We start from the raw sequence: 25,073 nt of genomic DNA, 5'->3' as shown, positions 1-25,073 counted from the left end.
GTGGTTTGAGTATTTTTTCCTCTCTCTGTTGTTTTAAACTTCTCTAAACTGAATGTTTTATCTATGTGATTTTTTGAAGTAAAGAAAAACAGATTTTGAATCTAATACTTTATATTATAGCATAGAAAGGGAATGAACTTCATTTAGTACACATCCCCAATCATATCTGATAACAGGGTTATGAATAAAAACCCAGCAATCCTAAGAACATTCAGAATGGGTAAGAATATTTAAAACTCCAACATTATTCTGATGAAGGTTTCCTTCTTTTTGAGTCCTTAAACATCTACTAAAAAATGAATGCTGGTACCATGAGAACTATTACTTTAAGATCTACATTATTCATTCATATACAAGCAACAACAGAGCAAATCACTGCATTTTCTCTGACAATTGCATCTTTTAAATTGAAGTAATTTTCAAATGGTAAAAACTGATTTTTTTTCCAGGCAACTTTTCAAAGGAAACAAATTAGGACATACTTCCTCATGCCTGGAGAATTACTGTAAGATGGTTATTTTAAAAACTAGCGAGTAGGGTGCCTGGGTAGTTCAGTCGGTTAAGCGTCTGACTCAGTTTTGGCTCAGGTCATGATCTCCTGATTTGTGAGATTAAGCCCCGCGTAGGCTCTGCACTGTTAGAGCACAGCCTGCTTGGGATTCCCTCTCTCCCTCTCCCTCTGCCCCATTCTCTTTCTCTCTCTCAAACTAAATAAATAAATATTAGAAAAAAAAAAAAAAACTAGCAAGCTTAAAACTTAAAACCATCAGTGACCTTGCGGCTAATTTAGACAAGCATCAGAATGGATAAAGCACTAAAGCAGGGGAAGGGCCCAGAAGGTCTCTCTTGCCCACACTAGGTATAAAGACCTTCTCTTGGCTCTTCTAACTCTTGACCAACCACTTAATTTACCATCTTACCTTGTTTACTGACTTTTTATGTAAATCCACAAGCATCTAGCACCTTCACTAATTCACAACGCTCAATAAACAGATGTTACTAGAATAAATGAAAATGGCTTTACCAAGCTAGGGTTTTCAGGTTCACTCTGTCGAAGTCTTTTAGCACGGTTTCGATAACCCATACTTTGGATAATAGAAACCTCCTCCTTCAGATGCTCAGGAGAGTTATTTTCCTTTTTTGAAAAGTTATAGCTGTTTGCAACTGTGAATTAGAAAGGAAAATGTTATTTTTGTAGTTAGAAAAAATATAGTAATTGTATCAAAGAACCAAGAGAAATTCTGTATATACTGTTTTGTTAAGACAATGCATTAAAGACTACCTATCATTTTTTTAATCAACTCTGGAAATTCTCCTAGGAAACACACAGACTGTCAAAGTTATTTCTAATCTTTTTTCCCTACCTCAATACTAACAAATTTACCTATTAATACCATATTTCCCTAAATCTAAGATGCCAACAATGCAATATGCACCATTATTTTCTGTACCACTTAGAAAACACATTACATTAAGCACCAACACACCACAGGTGGTAAATTGCTCCCAATTTGGGAGATGTGAAATGTGAAAAATGCACATCTCAGAACCTATAAAATAAGGGGTGAGACCAGTGGGAATAATTTAAAAAATAAATCAACAGATAAAGATTTAAAGTTAACCTAGACCAAAAGATCTTATTGCTTATTCACAGAAAATAATTGTGAAAACTTCCCGAGTTTTAATGGACAACCACTTGAGAACTGGCCCCTAGGGCTATGCAACACTTACACTGCAATCCTGTGTCAAGCTCAAAAGCATGAATGATGTTCAACAGCTCTTCAACAAGTTGACTAAATCTTGTACTTTCCTGTAGGCTTCTGAAATTAAATTGATTGAGAAACATACTCAACAAAGGATGATCAACTTTTAAAGGACACTAAAATAAGGAAAGACATGTAAACAAATAAAGTAAATGTAGCAACAGTAGAAAAATTATATTCAGAGAATACAGCTATTAGTGACATTACAGTATAATCAAACATCACCCACATCAGAAGGTACGTAGCAGTATCGGTTGTTCTTCTCTCTCTCTCTCTCTCTCTCTCTCTCTCTTTGGCCATTCAAGCCTATCAAAAGCCTATAGCTATCTAAAATAATAGTACTCTGAATCCATAGTAGATATAAGTCTACTGCATAGAGAACTTCCCATTCTTAACACTTGAACCTCATCCACTCAACCTCCTAATTTGAGCTTTCAAGGATTTCTGTGAAATGATGATGACGTTATTTCAAAAGCACAGATGATAATGTCCGAAGAGAGATTTTGGTTTAGGAAAGTTGTAGGGCAATATAATTCATTTATTTAAATATCTCTGTGACTACTATGTGCCAAACACTGAAAAAACAGTGTTGACTGAGACAGAAAAAGCCAGTGCCCCAAAAGAACTTACATTCTGACCAGAGGGACCCACAATATGTAAACACACTGTGTGTGCGTAAATAATTAAGTGGAAACAAATGCAAGAAAAATAAAAGCAGGACCAGGAGACAATGAGGGCAAAATGATATAGTCCCACTTTAGATAAGACTACAAGTTCTTGTGCCATTCAGAAGCATTAGAAAGAGGCAATGAATTCCTAATACCTTTATAAGACAGATATACAATAAAACTTTCAAGAAAATGACTTTAGAAATAATTTATTCTGTCAGCTGAATATCCATTTGTACATTTTTCTAGTGATGAATAGTTTGACAGGAACACCAATATATTATTAAGGAATTTCTACTTTTCCCTACTGTTGTTGCATCCAACCTCCCATCACTGCCCAAATCAGATACCTTTTGGTTATATCATTCTTACACAAAGGACACTGTGAAGGCCCTTTCCTCTGGTTGAGAAGTTTCAGCATACAAAATCTATAAATTATAAGGAATGAAAAGAACACTTCAAGTTACTTTTTTTTTGTACAGAGAGTACTCAAAAGGCAAACAGCCATGAAAAGATAATCTCACCACTGCCCTTAAGAGCCATTTTCAAGGTAATGGCAGGTGAATTACAACCAATGGCTTTCTTTAATTGTTTTTAGATGCTGCATAAGCAGAAAACCAAACTACATAAGCAACGATCTATGAAAACTGAACTTACATGCATATGGCTTGCTGTTATGATCAAATAAAACATATTAAAAAGTTAATATGGCATATTTAGTGATATATTCATAATTACATCATGCTGCATAGATATAAGTGGTAAATAGTTTAAAACAATTGTAATTAGTTTAAAAACTGAGCACATCGCTACAAAGCTATAGTAAATCAAGACAGTGTGATATTGGCATAAGGACAGACATATATATCGATGAAACAGAATTGAGAGTACAGAAAAACCCATGTAGCTAAGGTCAATTGATTTTCAACAATGATTTTCACCAAGACAATTAAATAGAAAAAAAAAAAAAACAGTCAACAAATACCAACAAATAGTGCTAGGACAACTAAATATTCACATGCAAAAAGAAGAAGCTAAACTCCTAATATATAATACAAAAAAATTAATTCAAATGGATCACAGAATTAAATGTGAGAACTAAAACTATAAATCTTTATGACCTTGGGTTAAGCAATGATTTCTTTCTTTTTTTGAGAGAAAGCACGAGAGCGAGCTTGTGCATGTGAGCAGGGGAGGGGCTGAGGGGGAGAGAGGGTGAAAGAGAGAGAGAGAGAGAGAGAGAGAGAGAGAGAGAGAGAGAGAATCTTAAGCAGGCTCCACACTGGGTGTGAAGCCTGACACAGGACTCGATCTCACAACCATGAGATCTAAGCCACCCAGGCGACTGAGCCACCCGCACGTCCCAGCAATGATTTCTTAAATACACAAATAAACAAAGAAAATGTCCAGATACACTGGACTGTATGAAACTTAAAAACTTTTGTGCTACAAATACCATGAAGAAAGTGAAAGGCCAATTCACAAAATGGGAGAAAATATTTGCAAATCTTTTATCTGTTAAGAGACTTGTATTCAGGATATACAAAGAACTCTTACAACTCAATAATAAACACAGAAATAACCCAACTGAAAAATTGGCAAAGGATTTGAATAGACATTATCTCCAAAGGAGATATACAAACAGTCAATAAGCACATGAAAAGATGTTCAATATTATTAGCCATTAGAAGAATGCAAATCAAAGCCACAATGAGATGCTACTTTACGTCCACTAGGATGACTATACTCAAAAATAAGTACTACAGAAGATGTGGAGAAACTCAAATCCTCATTCATTGCTGGTGGGAATAGAAAACAAGGCAGCCACTTTGGAAAAGTTTGGCAATTCCTTAAAATATTAAAGAGTTACCATAGGACTCTGCAACTCTACTCGTAGGTTTCTTCCCTGGGGAAATGAAAACATAAGTCCACACAAAACCTGTACACAAATGTTCAGAGCAGCATTATTCATAATAGCCAAGAAGCAGAAACAATCCAAATGTCCATAACTGATGAATAAATAGATAAAACGTGGTATATCCACTCAATGGAATATTATTCAGCCATAAAAAAGAACAAAGTACTAGGGTGCCTGCTTGGGTAAGCATGTGACTCTTAATCTCAGGGTTTTGAGTTTGAGCCCCACATTGGGTATAGAGATTACTTAAAGATAAAATCTTTATAATTTTTTAAAAATATTTATTTGAAAGAGTGAGAGCAAGCAAGAGCAGGAGAGAGACAGACAGAGAGGGGGACAAAGAATCCAAAGCAGGGTCTGGGCTGACAGCAGAGAACCCGATATGGGGCTGGAACTCACAAACCATGAGATTATGACCTGAGCCGAAGTCAGATGCTTAATCGACTGAGCCACCCAGGTGACCCTAAAATCTTTATTTTTTTACTTTTTTTATAAAAAGTAGCTGCCATGCTCAATGTGGGGCTTGAACTCATGATCCTGAGATCAAGTCACATGCTCTACTGACTGAGCCAGCCAGGCATCCTGAAAATTAAATCTTTTTATTTTTATTTTTTAAATTTATATATTTTTGAGAAACAGTGAGACAAAGTGTGAGAAGGAGAAACAGAATCTGAAGCAGGCTCCAGGCTCTGAGCAAGCGGTCAGCACAGAGCCTGATGCGGGGCTCGAACCTACGAACTGTGAGATCATGACCTGAGCCGAAGTTGGACGCTCAACCGACTGAGCCACCCAGGTGCCCCGAAAATTAAATCTTAAAAAAAAAAAAGGGAATGCAAACTAGTGCAGTCGCTCTGGAAAACAGTATGGAGGTTCCTCAAAAAACTAAAAATAGAACTACCCTACAACCCAGCAATTGCACTACTAGGTATTTAGCCAAGGGATATAGGAATGCTGTTTCAAAGGGGCACATGCACCCCAATGTTTACAGCAGCACTATCAACAATAGCCAAAGTATGGAAAGAGCCCAAATGTCCATCAACAGATGAATGGATAGAGAAGATGCGGGATATATATACAATGGAGTATTACTTAGCAATCAAAAAGAATGAAATCTTGCCATTTGCAACTATGTGGATGGAATTAGAGGGTATTATGCTAAGCGAAATTAGTGGGAGAAAGACAAATATCATATGACTTCACTCATATGAGGACTTTAAGATACAAACCACATGAACATAAAGGAAGAGAAGCAAAAATAATATAAAAACAGGGAGGGGGACAAAATATAAGAGACTCTTAAATATAGAGAACAAACAAAGGGTTTCTGGAGGGGTTGTGGGAGGGGGAATGGGCTAAATGGGTAAGGGGCATTAAGGAATCTACTCCTGAAATCATTGTTGCACTATATGCTAACAAACTTTAATTAAAAAACAAAAAAGAACAAAAGTACTGATACAGGCTACAATACAGATGAACCTTGAAAACATGTTAATTGAAAAGAAGTCAGACACAAAAGACCAAATATTGTATGATTTCATTTATGTGAAATATCCAGAACAGACAAATCTGTAAAAGACAAAAGGTAAATTTGTGGTTTCCTAAGAGGAGGTGGGAGGCAGGAATGGGTTAGCTGCTAATGGGTACAGAATGTCTTTCTGGGGTGATTAAAATGTTCTAACTTAGACTGTGGTGATGGTTGCACAACTGTGAATATACTAAAAGAACACCCTGAACTGTACACTTAAAATGGGTGAATTTTATAGCATGTAAACTATATTTCAATAAAAATGTTAAAAAAAAAAAACTCAAGGCAGGGAGAAAATATGCTCATATTTTATATTCACAGATGTGGTATCTGGCATAACCAAGTGGCTCACTAGCAGTCTAAGGAATGAAGAAGGTGCCAGCCTTCTGGGACAGTTGGGTTGTTAGACCGGCTCTGGAGAACAATTTTGTTGGTTATCTCAGACAATGAATATGGCTAAGAAGACATGAACACATGCACCATATTCTAATACGTTTGCTTCCTTAAAAACAAAGAAACAACAACAACAAAAAAACAACTCTTGCCATTGACTGGTGGTGTCTGTAAAGATCTAACGTTCCCTTAGGACGAAGACAAAAGACTCAGAGGAAAAAGAGGTAGAAAGGAAATAAAGGAAAAAGAGCAGTAGAAATTGCTGTGGGGATGATAGTTAAAAGTAGGCGTTCACTCATACCACTGATATTTACTAAATGTCCAGTACTGTGTTAGATGCAAGGGATTCAGTGGAAAAGCAAAATAAAATCCTTGCAATCATGAAAAACAGAATATTCCGGTGAGGGAGGTGACTGGGGGAGGGAGCAGACATTGGCAGTGAAAAGAACCACAAAAGAAGAGATTAAGGGAGCTCAAAAAGCAGTAGGAATGGTGAACCAGCAGACACAGACAGCACTGCTTACTGGCTGTGTCCTTGAATGTGCAGTGCCCTCTCTTAATCTACACAACAACCGTGATGTATTATCTCCATTTTACAGTACAGATTTGCCCCAGAACACACAGTAATCAAGTGGTGAAGGTGATACTGGATCAGGACTGAATTGCAGCAAGGTCCACAGTCTTTCTACCAGAGAAAGTGAATGTAGTAGGTATGGTCAAGGACACCAGGGCCTTTCTTCACCTATACAGATGCTTAACAACAACTCTATAGTATAGGGGACAGGGGTGTCAAAAACCTTCCGGTATTGTATATAAATCCCCTTTAAAGAGCCACAGACTAGGCTACCACTCCTCGAGAAGATGCAAATCCTACCTATACTCTACCATAATGGCCCTAGGAGGCATCAGTGAATTACACTGGCAAATGGTACAATTAAACAATTCATAGTAGGGATAGGGAGGGAATTTCCTGAACAGAGTACTGCAGAATACAGTAGCTAAGCCATAGTGACCAGCTAAGTTACAGAGTGTTGTAGCCTGTACAATAATTACATAAATAACGCAGGGGAAGTAGTTAAGTAGAAATCAACTAAGATACAGGTTCCGATTTTTCCTTACGCTAGAAAAAGAACAGATTCTTCATGGTTGTTAACTAAAAAGAGAAAATGAGCTTGTATATGACTTGAAAAGACTCAGTTAAGGAAAGAACCAACAGGCCAATAGAACACTGGCATATCTTTGAGGGCTGAGAAGAATTTGTTAAATTCTGTTTTAGAGCTTTGGGGAATCTATGTGATACACCAATTGAATGAGAACACATACAAAAGTTCTGCATGAGGTTCTCAATAAAAATGTCTGAGACAAGTATGGGTTTTTTTGTTTTTTTTTTTTAAGATTTTAAGTAATCTTCACATCCAACAGGAGGCTTGAACTCACAACCCTGAGACCAACAGTCATGTGCTCCACCGAATAAGCCAACCAGGCACCCCAAGTTTCTGGCTTCTTGAATTTCTAAAGCCCAATGCTTAAGGAAAGACAATACATTAAAATTTTTTTTTCTTTAATGTTTACTCATTTTTGAGAGAGAGATAGAGTGTGAGCGGGGGACAGGCAGAGAGAGAGGGAGACAGAATCCGAAGCAGGCTCCAGGCTCTGAGCTGTCTGCACAGCTTGATGCGGGGCTCGAACTCACAACCCATGAGATCATGACCTGAGCTGAAGTTGGACGCTTAATCAACTGAGCCATCCAGGTGCCCCAAGACAATATATTTTTTAAGCAAATGTAGTATGTTTTCTGAAGGGTGCCTTCAGATTTTTAAAGCCGATAAAAACCAGTAAAATCACAGTGGCACAAACTAATTTGGGGGACTTTCAGAGTATTCATTTCTTTTCCTTTTTTCATTATTTTATTTTTTATTTTTTAAAATTTACATCCAAATTAGTTAGCATAGTGAAACAATGATTTCAGGAGTAGATTCCTTAATGCCCCTTGCCCATTTAGCCCATTCTCCCTCCCACAACCCCTCCAGTAACCCTCAGTTCGTTCTCCATATTTATGAGTCTCTTCTGTTTTGTCCCCCTCCCTGTTTTTACATTATTTTTGCTTCCCTTCCCTTATGTTCATCTGTTTTGTCTCTTAAAGTCCTCATATGAGTGAAGTCATATGATTTTTGTCTTTCCCTGACTAATTTCACTTAGCATAATACCCTCCAGTTCCATCCACGTAGTTGCAAATGGCAAGATTTCATTCTTTTTGATACTCCATTGTATATATATCCCACATCTTCTTTATCCATTCATCTGTTGATGGACATTTGGGCTCTTTCCATACTTGGGCTATTGTTGATAGTGCTGCTATAAACATGGGGGTGCATGTGTCCCTTCGAAACAGCACCTGTATCCCGTGGATAAATGCCTAGTAGTGCAATTGCTGGGTCGTAGGGTAGTTCTATTTTTAGTTTTTTGAGGAACCTCCATACTGTTTTCCAGAGTGGCTGCACCAGCTTGCATTCCCATTTCTTTTTTTTTTTTTTTTAATGTTTATTTTTGAGACAGAGAAACAGAGCATGAGTGGGGGAGAGGCAGAGAGAAAAGGAGACACAGAATTTGAAGCAGGCTCCAGGCTCCGAGCTGTCAGCACAGAGACCAACACGGGGCTCGAACTCATGAACCATGAGATCATGACCTGAGCCGAAGTCCGACACTCAACCAACTGAGCTACCCAGGTGCCCCAAATACTGGGACTTTTAAATTTTGTTTTACAAAAGTACCAATCTACAAAGAAACCAGTTTTATACCACGATAGTTTGATAAGCTTCTAAGGGGCCACAAAACTAAAAATCCTCAAAGCAGAGTGATAAAGCTGTGCTGCCTTGGCACCTGACAGGGAGAAGGGCCTGGGGAATCAGAAGGAAACTCACGGGAGCAGACCAGTGGGGTGGTGTGTGAAAGGGGTGAAGGGCAATAGGAATGGGTTCTGGATCCCAGCTGGGACAGATGAATGGGAAGAATAAGGCAGAATTCAGAGGAAGGAAGGGGCCTGCCAGACTTGAGTTTGCATATCCCTCCAGGGGAACAGGTTTCCTTCAGCTTCAGCCAGCCCTCTTTATCTTTATCTCAGAAGCACTTCACATTTTTTAGGTTATGGAAACATTCTAAGAATCTGATTAAAATTATGGACTATCTTTCCTAGGAAACTGCACATGTCTATAGCTTTTAATATAATTAAACTTAAAACTGAATATAATTCTAGGAAATTCATGAAAACCATTCATGAATCCCCAGTTAAGAAGTCCTGAATTAAAAAATTCCTGAGGAGACACCTGGCTGGCTCAGTTGGTAGAGCATATGACTCGATCTTAGGGTTTAAGTTTGAGCCCCACGATGGGTAAAGAGATGGAGGAAAGGGGGAAGCAGGGGTTTGCGGGTAGGAGGGAAATACACATCATATAACCATTTGTGCTAGTAAACTCATTACCATAGACATGCCTTGCTTTTCCGATCAAAAAGGAAAAAAATATCCAAAAACAAATTAGTTGGCATTCAGGGCAAGTCTCAATCACAGCTTAACAACAGGGAGAGGAGAGAACCCCTCGTTTTACCAAATTGCCTACCAAACGTTTTCCCAAATTCTCTCATCAAAAAACATTTTAGGGGTGCCTGGGTGGCTGTTAGTTAAGCGTCTGACTCTTGATTTAGGCTCAGGTTATGATCTCACAACTGTGAGATCATCCCGTGTCGGGCTCCACACTGGGCCTGGAGCCTATTTAAGGTTCTCACTCTCCCTCTCCCCCTGCCCCCTCCCCCCCCAACGCCCACGCTCAAGCTCAAATAAACAAACAAACATCTTCAAAAGGCAAGGTCCTTAAAAATGTAAATATAATTCCAATCATTGGTATGCATGAATTTCAGCCTAAAAATAAACTGGTATCAGATCCTTTCCTATCTTCACAAGGATTATGAAGCAGGCAAACATAGCACCTTAGAAGGGAGAAAGCAGAGGGACAAACAGAAAGAAATAACAGAAAGGAGAAACAGGGAAAGCTGGAACACAATTTGCTTATTGCACAATCGCCTGCAATCTGCCTCCACCCATGGACACAAAAACAAACAGCTGTTCAAAATGATTTCACATCCCACCAGATAAATGTGCCAATATTTTCCCAAGAACTATGGTTACAACCAACTTCCAGTGACTTTCTAAGTACTCTGAGGCAGAATGAAGCAGAGTTAGATTTTTCTTTTTCACTTAACTGGAGTAGCAAAAGCTTGTAGAAAGTTAGGTATTTCCTATGTTGTGAATAAGCGCAAAAGCTAATAATGGAGCCACATAAAACATTCGAACTTACTTGCAAAATATGTGATCACACTTTGTGGAAACAGGCTCTTTGATCAACTCCAGACTAGAAGGATACAAAAAATAAGAAATGAGGCTCAATAATTCATTTCAAAATAAATATAGTCTTGGTAAAGAAGTTCAAGTTGCTATAACTAAGTCAAAGTAAGGCTTTAAGTTCATTTCATAAATATTTATTGAATGTCTGCTGTGCTAGGAGCCAAAAATACAGCAGAAAACAGGATCCTTCCCTCCTAAGCTTCCAGATACCAAAACAGAATATATTACTCTCGTCAACACTCTATATTATATTATCTTATTATTATTACTATTATTATCTTTAGCGTTTAAAAGATTAGCTGACATTGCTCCATTATTAATAAGTTTTCACCGATACACTTTTTTGAGCTATCTTTGTGAGGAAACATCCTATATATATATATATCTTACCTAAACTTTAAGCTCTACAAAGACAAAAACTTCTTGTATTTCTTTTGGATTCCCTCACAGCACTTTTTTCACATGTGACTACCTTTTTATTTTAAATTTATTATTTTCTTTTAATTTAAAGTAATCTCTACATCCAACATGGAACTCAAACTCAGGACCCAGAGATCAAGAGTTGCATGCTCTACTGACTGAGCCAGACAGGCGTCGCTTAAATTTCTTAGTATGGAAAATTTCAAGCATTTACACAAATAAAATAGTAAAATGAACTCCATGTACCATCACTCAGTTACAACAATTTTTGACTCAAAGCCAGTCTTATATACACACCAGTACCCACTCAAGGCCCAGATTATTTTTTTTTAAGTTTATTTATTTATTCTGAGAGAAAGAGAGAGTGGGGAGGGGCAGAGAGAGAAAGGAAGAGAGAGAGAATCCCAAGCAGGCTCCACACTTTCAGTGTGGAGCCCAATGAGGGGCTTGAACTCACAAACCTATGAGATCTTGACCTGAGCCAAAATCAAGAATCGCTCACTTAACCCACTGAGCCACCCAAGCACCCATGAGCTCAGATTACTTTAAAATAAATTCCAAGAGGGGTGCATGGGTGGCTCAGTCGGTTAAGCACCAACTTCGGCTCAGGTCATGATCTCACAGTTTGTGAGTTTGAGCCCCATGTCGGGTTCTCTGCTGTCAGCATAGAGCCCGTTTCAAATTCTCTGTTTCCCTCTCTCTGCCCCTCCCCTGCTCACGCACGTGCACTCACACGCGTGTGTGCTCTCTCTCTCCCCAAAATAAACATTAAAAATATTTATAAATTAATTCCAGGAATCATTCATTTCAATTATAAATATTTCAAAACAAAGTTTTTAAAAAATAAAGATCTTTTCAAGATGACCATGAAACCATTACTCTTAAAAAAATAATTTCCTTTATACCATCTAATATGTAATACTCCAATTTCCCTCATTATCTCTTAAAATTTAATAATTAAATCTGTTTAGATCAGGATTCAAATAAGATCCATGCATTGCATTTGGCTGGTATATCTTGTCTTTTTTTTTTTTTTTTTTTAATGTTTTTTATATTGAGAAAGAGAGATCATAAGTGGGGGAGGGGCAGAGAGAGAGAGGGAGACACAGGATCTGAAGCAGACTCCAGGTTCCAAGCTGTCAGCTCACAGCACGACTTGGGGCTCGAACGCACAAACTGGGAGATCATGACATGAACCAAAGTTGGATGATTAATCGACTGAGCCACACAGGCACCCCTCAAATGTCTTTTAATCTATAGATTTTCCCTTCCTTTTTTCCCCTTGTCATTTATTTTAAGAAGTATGTCAGCTGAGGGTGCCTGGGTGGCTCAGTTGGTTGAGTGTCTGACTCTTGGTTTCAGCTTAGGTCATGATCTCACAGTTCATGAGTTCAAGCCCCGCGTAGGGCTCCACACTGACAGTGTGGAGCCAGTGTGGAGCCGGCTTGGAATTCTCTCTCTCCTTCTCTCTCTCCCTCTCTCTCCCCTGCTCATTCTCTCTATCAAAATAAATAAATAAAAAGAAAAAAAAATTTTTTTTTTTTTTAATGTTTTTTATTTATTTTTGGGACAGAGAGAGAGACAGAGCATGAACGGGCGGGAGAGGGGCAGAGAGAGAGGGAGACACAGAATCGGAAACAGGCTCCAGGCTCCAAGCCATCAGCCCAGAGCCTGATGCGGGGCTCGAACTCACGGACCGCGAGATCGTGACCTGGCTGAAGTCGGACGCTTAACCGACTGCGCCACCCAGGCGCCCCAAAAGAAAAAAAATTTTTAAAAGTACATCAATAAGTCATTTGATCTACATCATTTCCCTCACTCTGGATTTTACTGATTGTAACCCTATGATATGGTTTAGCATGTTCCTCTTGCCTCTATTTCCTATAAACTAGACTTACAGGCTCGATCAATTCAGGTTTGGTTTTTTTGGCAAGAACACTTTACAGGTGGCACTGTGTGCTAGGACTTTTATTATGTCACTTCAGGAGGTACATGATGCTTGGCTTGTGATCACTTTGTAAAAAGAATGTAACAAACACTGAAGAAAATTTAGAAAATAAAAAACAAGCTTAGAAAACGATTAAAATTTTGAGAAAAGAAAATTGGTCACCCAAATTCCCATCCTTGTGGGTCCATTCACAAAATCTTTCTTATTTTCTAGAAAATCTTAAGATCTTCTTGAGACTCTTTCATTTATTAACAGAACAAATGTTCATTGGGCACCTACCGTATACAAGTACGGTTCCTGGGGATGTGACATACAGCAGTGGACAAAACAAAGCCTGTCCTCATAGAACTTTCATTTTAGCTGTGGTAGATAGTTAATTGAGAATTAAACAAGAACATAGGAGAATAAGGGCTAGAAATAAAAATAAAGCTCAGTAACAGGAATAGGGAGTGCTGGGGTGGGAGATGTATACGGAATGATCAGGAAAGGCCTGATTGAGGTGACATTGGCAGACAGTTGCATGTGAGGAAACAAGCTGTGCAACAATTGGGAGAAGAACATTCCAGCAGAGGGAGCAGAGAAGGCCGACTCTGAGCAGGACCATGCCTGGTGTTTCTGAAGGACAGTGAGCAGGCCAGCAGGGGAAGCACTAGAAGAGCTCGGAGAGGCAGCCAGGAGCCTGAGCAGGTAGAAACCTATAGGCAATTTTAAGTTTTTATCTTTTATTCTGAACGAGAGCTCTGGCAATGGATTTCTGGTCCCGTTCAGCCAGGACATCAAAAAACAGGTAACCTGTGTGTGACAAGAATGTGGGTCTTTTCATTAAATGTTAACTTTTTAGAAAAGGATCACAAGAAAAGCTGGGGGACAATAGCCTCGTTGTGAAAGGTTTGGTAACACAACTCTTGTGATCATGGGGCTTCTGACGCAACACACGGTAACGGAGAAAAGAATATCAGAGTAAGTCAGAAGGCCAGGTTTCTACTATCAGTTCCCTTTTTTATTAGCAGAGTGACCTCAGGCCAAGCCCTCGACCTGAACATCAGGTTCCTTCTCTGTCACCCACTCTACCAGTCTCTTTAGGTTATTGTCAGAATAAAATTAAACGCTACTTGGGAAAATGTTCACAACCTGAGATGACTTCTATCAATGTGAGAATTATTATCCGGACCTAATGTGATTTTAAAAAGAAAACCACCCAACAAAGAGAACTCGATTTGCTACTAAATCACTATTCCTCAGATAAGCTACATATCAAAGAAATTCTCGGCAAAGGCGAAATTGGATTTAGCTATGATGCCAGATGGCTTTCATTCTCACCACTGCCTCAATTCTGAAATAATTATGTTTCAGCATGGTAATTATGAGCCAAGCTATACAAACATACTGTAAACACAAACTTTAAACGGATGAAAACTCCAATATGTAAAAAGGTAATGACTGTTGAAAAAAAACTTGAAAAGGGAATGGGAATAAAAAGAAAAAAGTCAGTCCTCTTTTAGATCCTGATGAAAGTGAACGTTCACTATAAAGATGATTCAAATATTTTATTACTTTTTTAAGTTTATTTTGAGAGAGTGTGTGCATGGGAGGGGCAGAGAGAGACAGAGAGAGAGAGAGAGAGAGAGAGAGAGAGAGAGAGAGAGAGAGAGAGAGAGAGGAGAGAGTCAAAAGAATCCCAAGCAGGTTCTCAACTGTCAGCGTGGGGCTCAGTTTCACCAACAATGAGATCATGACCTGAGCCAAAATCCAGAGTTGGACCACTTAAGTGATTGAGCCACCCAGGTGCCCCTCAGATATTGTAAACACTTTTCGACTCAGGCAATTTAGACCTCCTGCATATTTGCCTTTGGGCTTCTGACATGGGTAAGTGATTGGAAAAAGAAGCTAGGTTAGGGTTGAAAAACCACCACCACCCAGCAGGATACATATTTTAGCAAACTCTTCTGAAAGTCAAAAATTTTATATGGTCATGTGCAAAAGGTTAGAAAGAACTACTAATTATCAGAAGTAAATATCAATAACTTAGAGGTCAGCAAAAGTGGTTTTAGCTCAAAAGGCCTCAAAGAAGCTGGAAACCTATCCTCTAGCTACCCTCAATAATACTTTGCAGTCACTATCAGGAATCATTTATTAAGACATAATGGCAAATTCTACTGTTCTAGCTAGGCACTGGTTAACAAACAACAGGGGCGCCTGAGTGGCTCAGTCAGTTAAGCATCGACTATTGATTTCAGCTCAGGTCATGATCTCACGGTTCATGACTTCAAGCCCCATGTAGGGCTCTGCACTGCAGCTTAGAGCCTGCTTGGGATTCTTTCTCTCCCTCTCTCTATGCCTCTTCCCCACTCATGCACATGTGTGTGTGTGTGTGTACTCTCTTCCTCTCAAAATAAATTTTAAAAACTTTAAAACAGGGGCGCCTGGGTGGCGCAGTCGGTTAAGTCCGACTTCAGCCAGGTCACAATCTCGCGGTCCGTGAGTTCGAGCCCCGCGTCAGGCTCTGGGCTGATGGCTCGGAGCCTGGAGCCGGTTTCCGATTCTGTGTCTCCCTCTCTCTCTGCCCCTCCCCCGTTCATGCTCTGTCTCTCTCTGTCCCAAAAATAAATAAAAAACGTTGAAAAAAAAAATTAAAAAAAAAAACAAAACTTTAAAACAAACAAAAAGTGGAGTAGGTAGGATTCCCATCCTAGAACTTCCCCCGTTAACGAGTTTAAGGTTTAACAATGACCAGAATGAAAAGCTTTAGTTTAAAAACTTAAGTCCATTGCTAGTAGAAAATAGATCTTATAAAATAACAAGGAGCCAGAAATAACAGGACAGCTAACTGAAAATGAAAATTTAGCACTAACTTTCATTCTTGTGTCTTTACTTTTTATGTATTTGAGTTTTTTAACTGATGGTTTAATTTGCCAGAGTGAGAAAGAACATTACATTTCTATAACTGAGTCCCATGGAAATGTAAAATAAATGGACCCAGATGCCACACTATTGAGGACTTTTTTGATCACTCTTTGTAATTATCATGAATAAGTTTTGCTTTTTCAAAAGCAATTTTTTTCTAGTTGTCATTTCCTGCTTCTCCGGCTCTGATGATTCATAAAGTAGGCTATAAATCTCATTTAGCTTTTGTTTTTATTTAGATGAAATGTTGAGGGGCAAGGGAGAGGAGGGTTACTTATAAATCTTGTATCTCTCTGGAAACACAACTTGCATGTTCTTTAATTTTATTTACTTGACTCCAAATATGAAAAACAACTTTATGAAGCACAAAGGAAAATTTACTTGAATTTACTCTCCTTTATTGAAGGTAAGGGGCAATAGGTGCAGCTTTCCAATTTATTTTTTGAATGTTTACCCACCACTAACCATCACCATATTAAAACCCATTAAACTAACAAAGAACCAATTTAATTAATGTTAATTAATATTTAATACCTTCAACAAACGTTTACTGAGTGGCTACTCTGTCCCAGGTATATAACTACTAAGGATATGGAAGTAAATAAAACAAAAATTCCTGCCTTCGGGGAGTTTAAACTCTGTAAGGGTAGAGAAAAAGGATAAATTGTAAGGAATGTTAGATAGGAATAAGAACTATGGAGGAAAAAAAAAACAGGAAAGGGAAATAAAGAGTGTGTTGGGGGTAAGGGTGTTTATTTTTTTTTGAGAGAGAGAGAGAGATAGAGAGAGAGAGCAAGTGAGCAAGGGGCAGAAAGAGACAGAGAGAGAGAGAGAGAGAGAGAGAGAGAGAGAGAGAGAGAGAGAGGAAGCAGGGCTCAAGCTCACCTGATATGGGACCCGAACTCACCAGCCGTGAGATCACGACCTGAGCCAAAGTCAGATGCTTAAGGACTGAGCCACCCAGGTGCCCCAGGTGTTACCATTTTAAATAGGGTTGTCTGGAAATGCCTCTGTGAAAAGGTGGTATTTCAGTCAAGATTTGTAAGCCATTCAATTATCAAGGGTAGAAAATTCCAGGCAGAGGGAAGAGCAAGCATAAAAGCTCAGAAGCAGGAGAGTATGTTCTAGTCTGAAGAAGAGTTAAGAGGCCAGAATGACCAGAGTAAAGAGAAGAAGAAAGATTCTAAATTTCCTTTCTGGCTTTTCACCAAGACATTCTGAGGTATGGTTTTTAAGTAGATTTAGTGACTACCATAGATATCACCTAGTGACCGCCTGGGGCTCATAACCTCTGGCAGCCAGTGAAGCGCATGAACGCCCTTCCAGAGTAATGCTTTATATGTATAAAATAAAAAATATAAAATTATACAAGAAACTAATTATATTGAAATATAGTTCTAGCCATAGGCCTCCAAATGTCATGAAGGGTCAGCAAGTTAAGAGCTTCTGAACTTTCTGGGGTGATGGAAATGTTACACAGATATATACAATGGTTAAAACTCATCGACTTGCACACTTAAGATCTCTACATTTCACTGTATGTAAATTATGCCTCGACTTAAAAAAAAAAAAACCTTGAATATTCCTTGTTGTTGTTGTTAATGTTTATTTATTTTGAGAGAGTGCATGGGGGTAAGCACAGGAGGGGCAGAGAAGGGGAGACAGAATTCCAAGCAGGCTCCATGCTGTCAGCCAGAGCCCAATGTGGGTTCAATCCCACAAACCACAAGATCACGCATGACCTGAGCCGAAATCAAGAGTCAGAGGCTTAACCGTGAGCACCCCAGGCATCCCAAAACCTTGAATATTCTAGTCCCCTCTTTATTTTATAGATGAAGAAAAACAAGCTCACTCAAAAAAGTCAGAGACTTACCAAAGACTTTGATGATTCGCAGTATTCTTTTTTTTCTTTAAAGATTTTATTTTTAAGTAATCTCTACACCTAATGTGGGGCTTGAACTCAACCCCAAGATGAAGAGTGGAGAGATCAAGTGGGTCGCCTGGGTGGCTCAGTTGGTTGAGCATTTGACTTCGGCTCAGGTCATGATCTCACAGTTTCTGAGTTTGAGCTCCGTATCAGTTTCGCTGCTGTCAGCACAGAGCCCGCTTGGGATCCTCCGTACCCCTCTCTCTCTGCCCTCCCCTGCTCATGTTCTCTATCCCTCAAAAATAAATAAACATTAAAAAAAAAAAGTGGAGGGGCGCCTGGGTGGCGCAGTCAGTTAAGCGTCCGACTTCAGCCAGGTCACAATCTCGCGGTCCGTGAGTTCGAGCCCCCGTCAGGCTCTGGGCTGATGGCTCGGAGCCTGGAGCCTGTTTCCGATTCTGTGTCTCCCTCTCTCTCTGCCCCTCCCCCGTTCATGCTCTGTTTCTCTCTGTCCCAAAAATAAATAAAAAACGTTGAAAAAAAAAATTTTTTAAATAAAAAAAAAATTTAAAAAAAGTGGAAATCAAGAGTCACATGCTCTGTGGACTTCTTATTTAAATATACAAGACTAGTTCCAACTGGAGACCTACCCATTCACAAGCACCAATCATTGGTGATTTTATTTTGCCACTATTAACTATGCCCATTCCAAGTGATCTAGCTGTTTTTAGAGCCTGGATGAAAAGGCCACTTACTCCAAACCAGATCCCTACCCCAAAGTAGAACCAATCAAGACAGTCTGTGGGCTAGGAAAGATAGGGAGCTGAATGTGTTAAGGCAGTAAAAAGGGAAGGGGAGAAGCAGAGTGGAGAAAAAGGAGTAACTTCCTATATTCCCAAAGCTCTTGAGTTAAGAAAAGCAGCAACTTTTATAATTTAATTTTAATAGGTAGTATAATTTTCTTCTCCTTAATATGTAAGGTGAATTCTACTTATTTGCATAGGATATAGTCAAGAAAGGAAGAATCTCAAATTAAGAAACCCTTCTGTTGACTTACCAGATTGGACACTCTAAGATTTTCTGCATAGCATTAAGGACACTTTGTACTTCTTCAACACGATCTGCAGATAAATCCATTTCTCCCTGTTCCAATGAATTTTAAGGCATCAACTTAAATATATATGGATATACACACGCACAAGTCACTTTAAAAGATTTATAAGAACAGACTAGTTTCATTATATGTCATTTTTAAATAAGAGAAACTTAAGACTGGATTGCTTCAGGATCATACCAACCATAGAATTAATGACAAAAGCTTTATTTTTTTAGATTCAAAATATTGTTTTTTGTAATTAAAGACCATTATTTTCTCTATTTTTTTCCCACATACAGCCGCCAACCACTTCCTTTTGGTGTTTTCCTCTCTCCAAGAAAAAGAAAGCCACAGTGGGGTGACTGAGTGAGTGATGGTAGCCTCATATTTCTCCAATCACCTGGCTCCTTTGTCTTGTGTTTAAAACCAAACTCAAAAAACAAAACCAACACCAACCAACGCTTCCCACCCCTGCCCTTCCCCAGTGTTTCTCACTGGTCTGCATTCATCTCAGGATCCTCTTTAGGCACGTTCATACCAGCAATATATGCGTGACTGCTGACGCCCCTCTACTTTCTTCTTGTCCCTTCTCAGAAACGCCTATGAAGCCAGTTCTTTCTTCTGGGCTCCCCCTCCCTCACAATCCACCCTCCTCCTATTCTCCGACACATTCCTGCTCCCTTTCCTCCTTCCTCAGGATACCCTTCTCACACACCCCAGCCCGTCTTTTTACACTATATATTCCCCTCAGGACACATTCCAGTTCCGGTCATCAGGATTCCCCCTCGGACACACCCTGCTCCCTCCCTTGTCCTCAGTGCCTCCCCTACCCCGGGACCCACAAGGCGCCCCCTCCCCAATTTCCCCAGACTTAACTTCTTAGGCTTCTCAGGTTCCACCCTCCGCCCGCCCCTGCCAGCCAGGTAATGCCCATCTTGTTCTTCCCCACTCTCTCCATACCTGTTTCCTGCCTGTCCCTCGGAGCACCCCTTGGGCCCTGTCCCTTCCCGCGAGCTCTCTCACCTTTACCCAGAGCAAAGCGTCGGGGCTTCCCGGGCCCAGGGCCCCACTTACATAAAAACCTCCCGGGCCGTCCTCAGTTCAGAAAAACCTCAGCGACCTCTCGCCGCACAGTCGCACTTTCAATTTATCTGTAATTCCCGCGCTTTCCTGTTGCCACGGAAACCGTCCGCGGCCGCTGAGCGAGAACCTCTCAGAATACGAGATCAAAACACGTTACGGAAGGGAGGAGCAGAAAGAGCCGAGAGTCTTTCCGGGCTCCCGATTGGTCATCCATTCTTCCCTGCGTTACGTAATTAGAAAGAGACGGAAGAGAAAGAATTCTCCCCCCACTTTTCTGTGAGGCCCCTGCCCCCTCACCTGTACGCTTTCAGTTGCAGTTTATTACGTCACAGAGACTGCGGGACTAGGGTCGAAATCAATACCTGAGGCCTGAATAGGAGCGCAAGATAGTGCCTGAAACATTCGCAAGAAGAGGCCCCGTTCCCTCCCCATTTCCGCCGCAATGAAAGTCTCCAGTTTAGGTAAATAAAAGGATTGTGTGGGGGGAAAACTACGATTTCCAGCATGCATTGCGGATCGAAAGGCCTTCGACACAGTGTTCCTTGGAAACTGTAGTCTTATGGAGAGGGGCTTCCGACACCGGAAGCGGGCAAGAGTCTCACGGCAATCCAGTTGACAGATTGAAGAGCTCTGTGCGCTTACGCACGTCAACAGATATGGATTGGAGTGTTAGGTTTTCACATCTTGAGAGCGGAGAATAGGCTAAAGAACCTACAAGTCCCAGTAAGACTACAATTCCCATCCAGCCCCGCAAGTCTCGGGCAAGGAGTCCACTAAGGTCAGTGACCTAAGGGAATGCAGTGGACGCCGAATTTACCTGGGAAGGGGAAATGGGCCGCGGCCCTCGACTGCGCACTTGTAGTTCCGCCCCTCTGCCCCAGTGTTTGTTGTTGTTGTGCTGTTATGGCTGCTGTTGCCCAGCCCCTGCCACGCATGCTCGGCCAATCAAGGGGGGGGTGGTAGTTTTGAGAGACAACTGTTAAGAGCCAATCATCTTGTCGGAAACTCAAACTGGGGACTAGGTCCTATTTCTATCCGCCATGTTAGATTCACCCCGCGGGGAGAGCAGCAGAGCTGGCAGCGAACGGTTTTTGCACTGGCCTCCGGCAGGCGCCCCCCGGGGGCGGGGAGCTGGTAAGGAAGTAGCGGCGGTTACAGAGGGGTGGGAGCACATCGCCACTGAGAGGGCTAGGGGAAGTTTGCGGAAGGGATCCTGCAAAAGAGAAGGCGACTTTTTCCGTGTCTGGGGGCAGCCAGTCTTTTCAGTGACTGGATGAGAGAGCCGTTTGGGCCAGGGGGCCGAGGCGGCGGATACTGCCAGAGAGATGGGGGGGTCCGTGGCTCAGAACGCTCGGCATCTACTGATGGGAGGCTAAGACTCTCCAGCAGAAAGAGGGCCTAGGCAAAGAAAGCGAGATTCCTCAGGGGGTGGTAACACGATCTTGGGGGCATGGAGTGCTAGGGAAACGATAACTGGAAGACAAGGATAAAGTCTGCAGGGGAAAAAAAAATGACAGTGCCCACACAGCCTCCCAACCCCATCCCCCTCTGCTTGTTGAGAACCTTGTAAAGATGTCTCCTTGGTCAGGGACCTCTGGTTTTGAAAAGGCACCGTTTTTCCTTTTTGTCAAAACACCCAGCTATAGGTCACATGTTTTAACCCCCGGATTAACATGTCAGGCCTTTGGTGGAGACGGTAATCAAAGCTCAAGTTCCCAGGTCTGCTTCATTAAAGGGATTTTTAGTATCCTGAAAAATTTGACGTAGAGGAAAAGCTGACTTGTGCCAAGCAAAAGTGAGCCAGTGGCATGAACGTATAATAATGCCAGTTTTGAAAACTGAAGGCCTAGGACCCAGCCGTCTGACTTTACTGGCTTTAAAACTACAAGGACAGATGGTGCTAACCATAGCTTTGGTATTTCAAGTTCAAGATTAATGCTCTTGCTGAAAGAATTTTCACATAAAAGCCAAACAGAAATAGGCAGTTCTTTATGAAGACCTGGGTATGGTCCAGCTAAACTAGAATCCCCCACTTCCTGTTTTCTCTCATCAGCCTACCAGCTGGATGAGCTCCAAAGTATCTAAACTAATTTTAATTGTGTATGTAATTTGGAACAAGGGAGTTAGATTAGTTTCCTTCTGGACTCTCAAAAGTGTGGAACGCATTTCTGGGAAGTTGAAAAGTAAGAAGGTGATTCAGAATATCCACTTTTTGGCTGACTGAATCAGTTACTTCATTTCCCAGATTTTTTTTTCTCCCCAAGAATCTGGGAAGTTGACCTGGGGAGGCATTCTGTCCAAATGTTAAGGACTCCAAGAATTGCATTCCATAAGAATGAATGCTAGAAACTGGGTTGGGGTTTTTTTTTGTTGTTGTTTTTTTTTTTTTTGTTTTTTTTTTTTGGTTGTGAACTTGACTGTAGGTAGAGACAAAAAATGGAAAAAATTGGAGGATGATTGGTTTTGAATTTAAAAAAAAAAAAACCCAGATCCTCAGAAAGTTCAAAGTCCTCTTTTTAAAATGTTTATTTATGTTTGGTTTTTTTTGGAGAAAGAAAGAGAGAGAGAGAACATGCAAGCAAGGGAGGGCAGAGAGAGAGGAGGGAGAGGGAGAATCCCAAGCAGGCTCCACGCTGTCAGCACAGAGCCTGATGTGGAGCTTGACCCCGTGAACTGTGAGATCATGATCTGAGTCGAAATCAAGAGTCAGATTCTTAACCGACTGAGCCACCCTGGCACTCCCAAAGTCCTTTTTAATGACACTCTCAATGTATTGTGGAAAAACAGGTCTATTTTGGCTTCTAAAGACTGATTTATTATAATAATTTTTGTGTTTGAGTAATGTTCTCAGAGAACTTGGACACACGTTTTTATTTGACCTATTTTACAGATTAAGGAACTGAAGCTCAGGTCAAATGACTTACTGTTTTGTACATGGCTAGTTATGTGTCAGAGCTGTGTCTGGAGCCCAGCTCTTCTCAGCCCTTTTGCTCCCTCACCATTACACTGCAAATTCCTGAGACATAGTTGTTCATATCCTTTCTCCATTTGCCTAGAGCAGAATCTGGTTCTTTGAAGAGATTTCTTAAAAGATTTGCTGATAAATATGTTTAAAAGATGACCTTTTTCATTACAACTTAGGTTCAGATTTTAGTAAACTATTTTTTCATAGAGTCATAAGAACAAAATCTAGAGGTCCCCTGGTGGCTCAGTCAATTGAGTGTCCGACTCTTGATTTTGGCTCAGCTCATGATTTCATTGTTCGTGGGTTCGAATCCCACATCAGTTTCCGTGCTGATGGTGCAAAGCCTGCTTGGGATTCTCTCACCTCCTCTCTCTGCCCCTCCCCCACATGTGCATGTGTGCCGGCTCTCTCTCTCCAAAATAAATAAATAAACTTAAATAATAATCTAACAACTCATCAGTAAATAAAATCCTTAATTAAAAACAACTGACCATGACAGACATTAAATTATAGAATTGTTAACTTCTTAGGCATGATAATGGTATCGTGGTTATCTTTTCAAAAAGTCTTATTTTTTTAAGGGTTACATACTCAGTTATTTTATGGATGAAATAATGGCTGTCAAAATAATTCTATTGCTGTAACAAGATTAGTCCTGGGTTGATAATAATTATGGAAAATATCTGATGGGTCCTTAGGAGTTCATTGTATATTAATCTTTATTCATTTGTATATGTTTAAATTTTCTCTTAATAGTTTTTTTTTAATTATGGTACTATAGTTTGGTTAAAACATTAGTTAACTATGGTCAATCTATATTGGGGGATTTGGGGACAATACAGAATTATAGACAAAATGACGATAGCCTTGAATTGTTTACTATAGTTATATGTCCATGACTCTCTTATGCATGAAATTTTCCATAAAAGAAAAAAAAAGTAAAACTACAAAAACAAACAAACAAAAAACACCACATGAACTTGGATGAAAGGTGTTGACTGCTACCCCTGTGTAGTTTCTTGGTTAGTGTCTTGGCCTCTAAATTGTTAAAACTGATCTTAACAAAGAACCTGGGTTGCTCAATTTAGGAAAAGGCTGTTTTTCTAAGAAAAATGTAGAATGTTGCTTTCAAGCTATGAGAATGTAAATTCCCTGAGGGTAGAGACCTGTGGGTGTTCATCTTCATTGGTATCCTGCCACTAGTGGATATTCAGTAGTATCTATTGAATTAACTAATCATATAAAGTTCCATAAAATCCAAAAGAATTTTATAGCTGTTAGAGGATTTCTGCGGATGTGGCCAAAATTTATACTGTTTCAGCAAACGTTTAACTGGGAGATTTGTTTTAAGCTACCCACCAGGTTGTAAATAGCATAAGAGCAGAGACATTGTGTTCTCATTCACTTCAGTGTCTTCCTAGCCTAACCCATATTAGGCCTTCACAAGTATTTGCTGAATGAATGCTTATGCAGTTTTATAGAACCCTTTCCACTGTTTTCTCTCTCACCCATCCTCTCAACTCTAGCCCCACAGCATGGAACCACAGGTTACTCTAAATGTGACTTTCAAAAATGAAACTCAAAGCTTTCTGGTTTCTGATCCAGAAAATACAACTTGGGCTGATGTTGAAGCTATGGTGAGTGTTACTTTGTTTCTCCATCTTTTAAGCCTAATTTTTCCAAAGATAGCAATTTTTAGCAATGTTGTTTCATAGCTGTCATATTTACCTTTTCTAGGACTTTTGGAAAATTACTTTTGACAGGGGTTCAATATTCATGTAGGCGATGTTCTCCCCACCCCCAAGAGAATAAACAAATTCCTTAATTTGCAGCTAGACTTGGAAAACCTGTTAATTTTAGAAACAGTCTAAGGAATGAATTGGTGTGGCTTCCACCCTAACCAGGCCCCAGGGAAATGTTCTCCTGCCTGAGAGCAGGTATGTTACTGTAGTTTGTGAACCAGCAAGGATATAACCTAAGTTTTGCAAGAGCTAATTGTTGTTATTGCTAGCTCAGAGGTCAAGTATCTAAAAGTTTAGCAAAGGGGCCCCAGGCTGGCTCAGTCAGCAGAATGTGTGACTCTGGATCTTGAGGTTGTGTTTTCAGGTGCCTGGTGGGGTGTAGAGA

The 25,073-nt window shown here is 40.1% G+C and overlaps 2 protein-coding genes across 19 annotated transcripts in view; one reads left to right on the top strand and one right to left on the bottom strand.

Annotated features, from left to right (window-relative positions):
* Positions 1 to 20,954, bottom strand: part of BRCA1 (BRCA1 DNA repair associated) — a 60,724-nt gene extending 39,770 nt beyond the window's left edge. For 8 of the 12 annotated variants that reach the window (XM_058702611.1, XM_058702617.1, XM_058702619.1 and 5 more), the window contains exons 1-6: positions 19,922 to 20,178; positions 18,860 to 18,945; positions 10,617 to 10,670; positions 2,782 to 2,859; positions 1,732 to 1,820; positions 1,025 to 1,164 (exon numbers count right to left, since the gene is read on the bottom strand). In XM_058702611.1, coding sequence (XP_058558594.1) covers positions 1,025 to 1,164; positions 1,732 to 1,820; positions 2,782 to 2,859; positions 10,617 to 10,670; positions 18,860 to 18,939 — 441 coding nt within the window. In that variant the 5' untranslated portion in view covers positions 18,940 to 18,945; positions 19,922 to 20,178. Of the gene's footprint in view, positions 1 to 1,024; positions 1,165 to 1,731; positions 1,821 to 2,781; positions 2,860 to 10,616; positions 10,671 to 18,859; positions 18,946 to 19,858; positions 20,179 to 20,278; positions 20,383 to 20,798 lie in introns of those variants that run through there. The other 4 variants (XM_058702615.1, XM_058702614.1, XM_058702612.1 and 1 more) reach the window with 4 other exon arrangements.
* Positions 20,304 to 25,073, top strand: part of NBR1 (NBR1 autophagy cargo receptor) — a 29,482-nt gene continuing 24,712 nt past the window's right edge. For 4 of the 7 annotated variants that reach the window (XM_058702639.1, XM_058702635.1, XM_058702641.1 and 1 more), the window contains exons 1-2: positions 20,975 to 21,115; positions 24,473 to 24,583. In XM_058702639.1, coding sequence (XP_058558622.1) covers positions 24,482 to 24,583 — 102 coding nt within the window. In that variant the 5' untranslated portion in view covers positions 20,975 to 21,115; positions 24,473 to 24,481. Of the gene's footprint in view, positions 20,443 to 20,621; positions 20,760 to 20,974; positions 21,116 to 21,640; positions 21,777 to 24,472; positions 24,584 to 25,073 lie in introns of those variants that run through there. The other 3 variants (XM_058702637.1, XM_058702636.1, XM_058702638.1) reach the window with 3 other exon arrangements.

The sequence above is a fragment of the Neofelis nebulosa genome, chromosome 16, assembly GCF_028018385.1.
Source record: "Neofelis nebulosa isolate mNeoNeb1 chromosome 16, mNeoNeb1.pri, whole genome shotgun sequence".
NCBI classification, from domain to species: Eukaryota; Metazoa; Chordata; class Mammalia; order Carnivora; family Felidae; genus Neofelis; species Neofelis nebulosa.
Note: the sequence above shows the minus strand (reverse complement) of the source record. Positions and strands in the feature narration are given on the sequence as shown.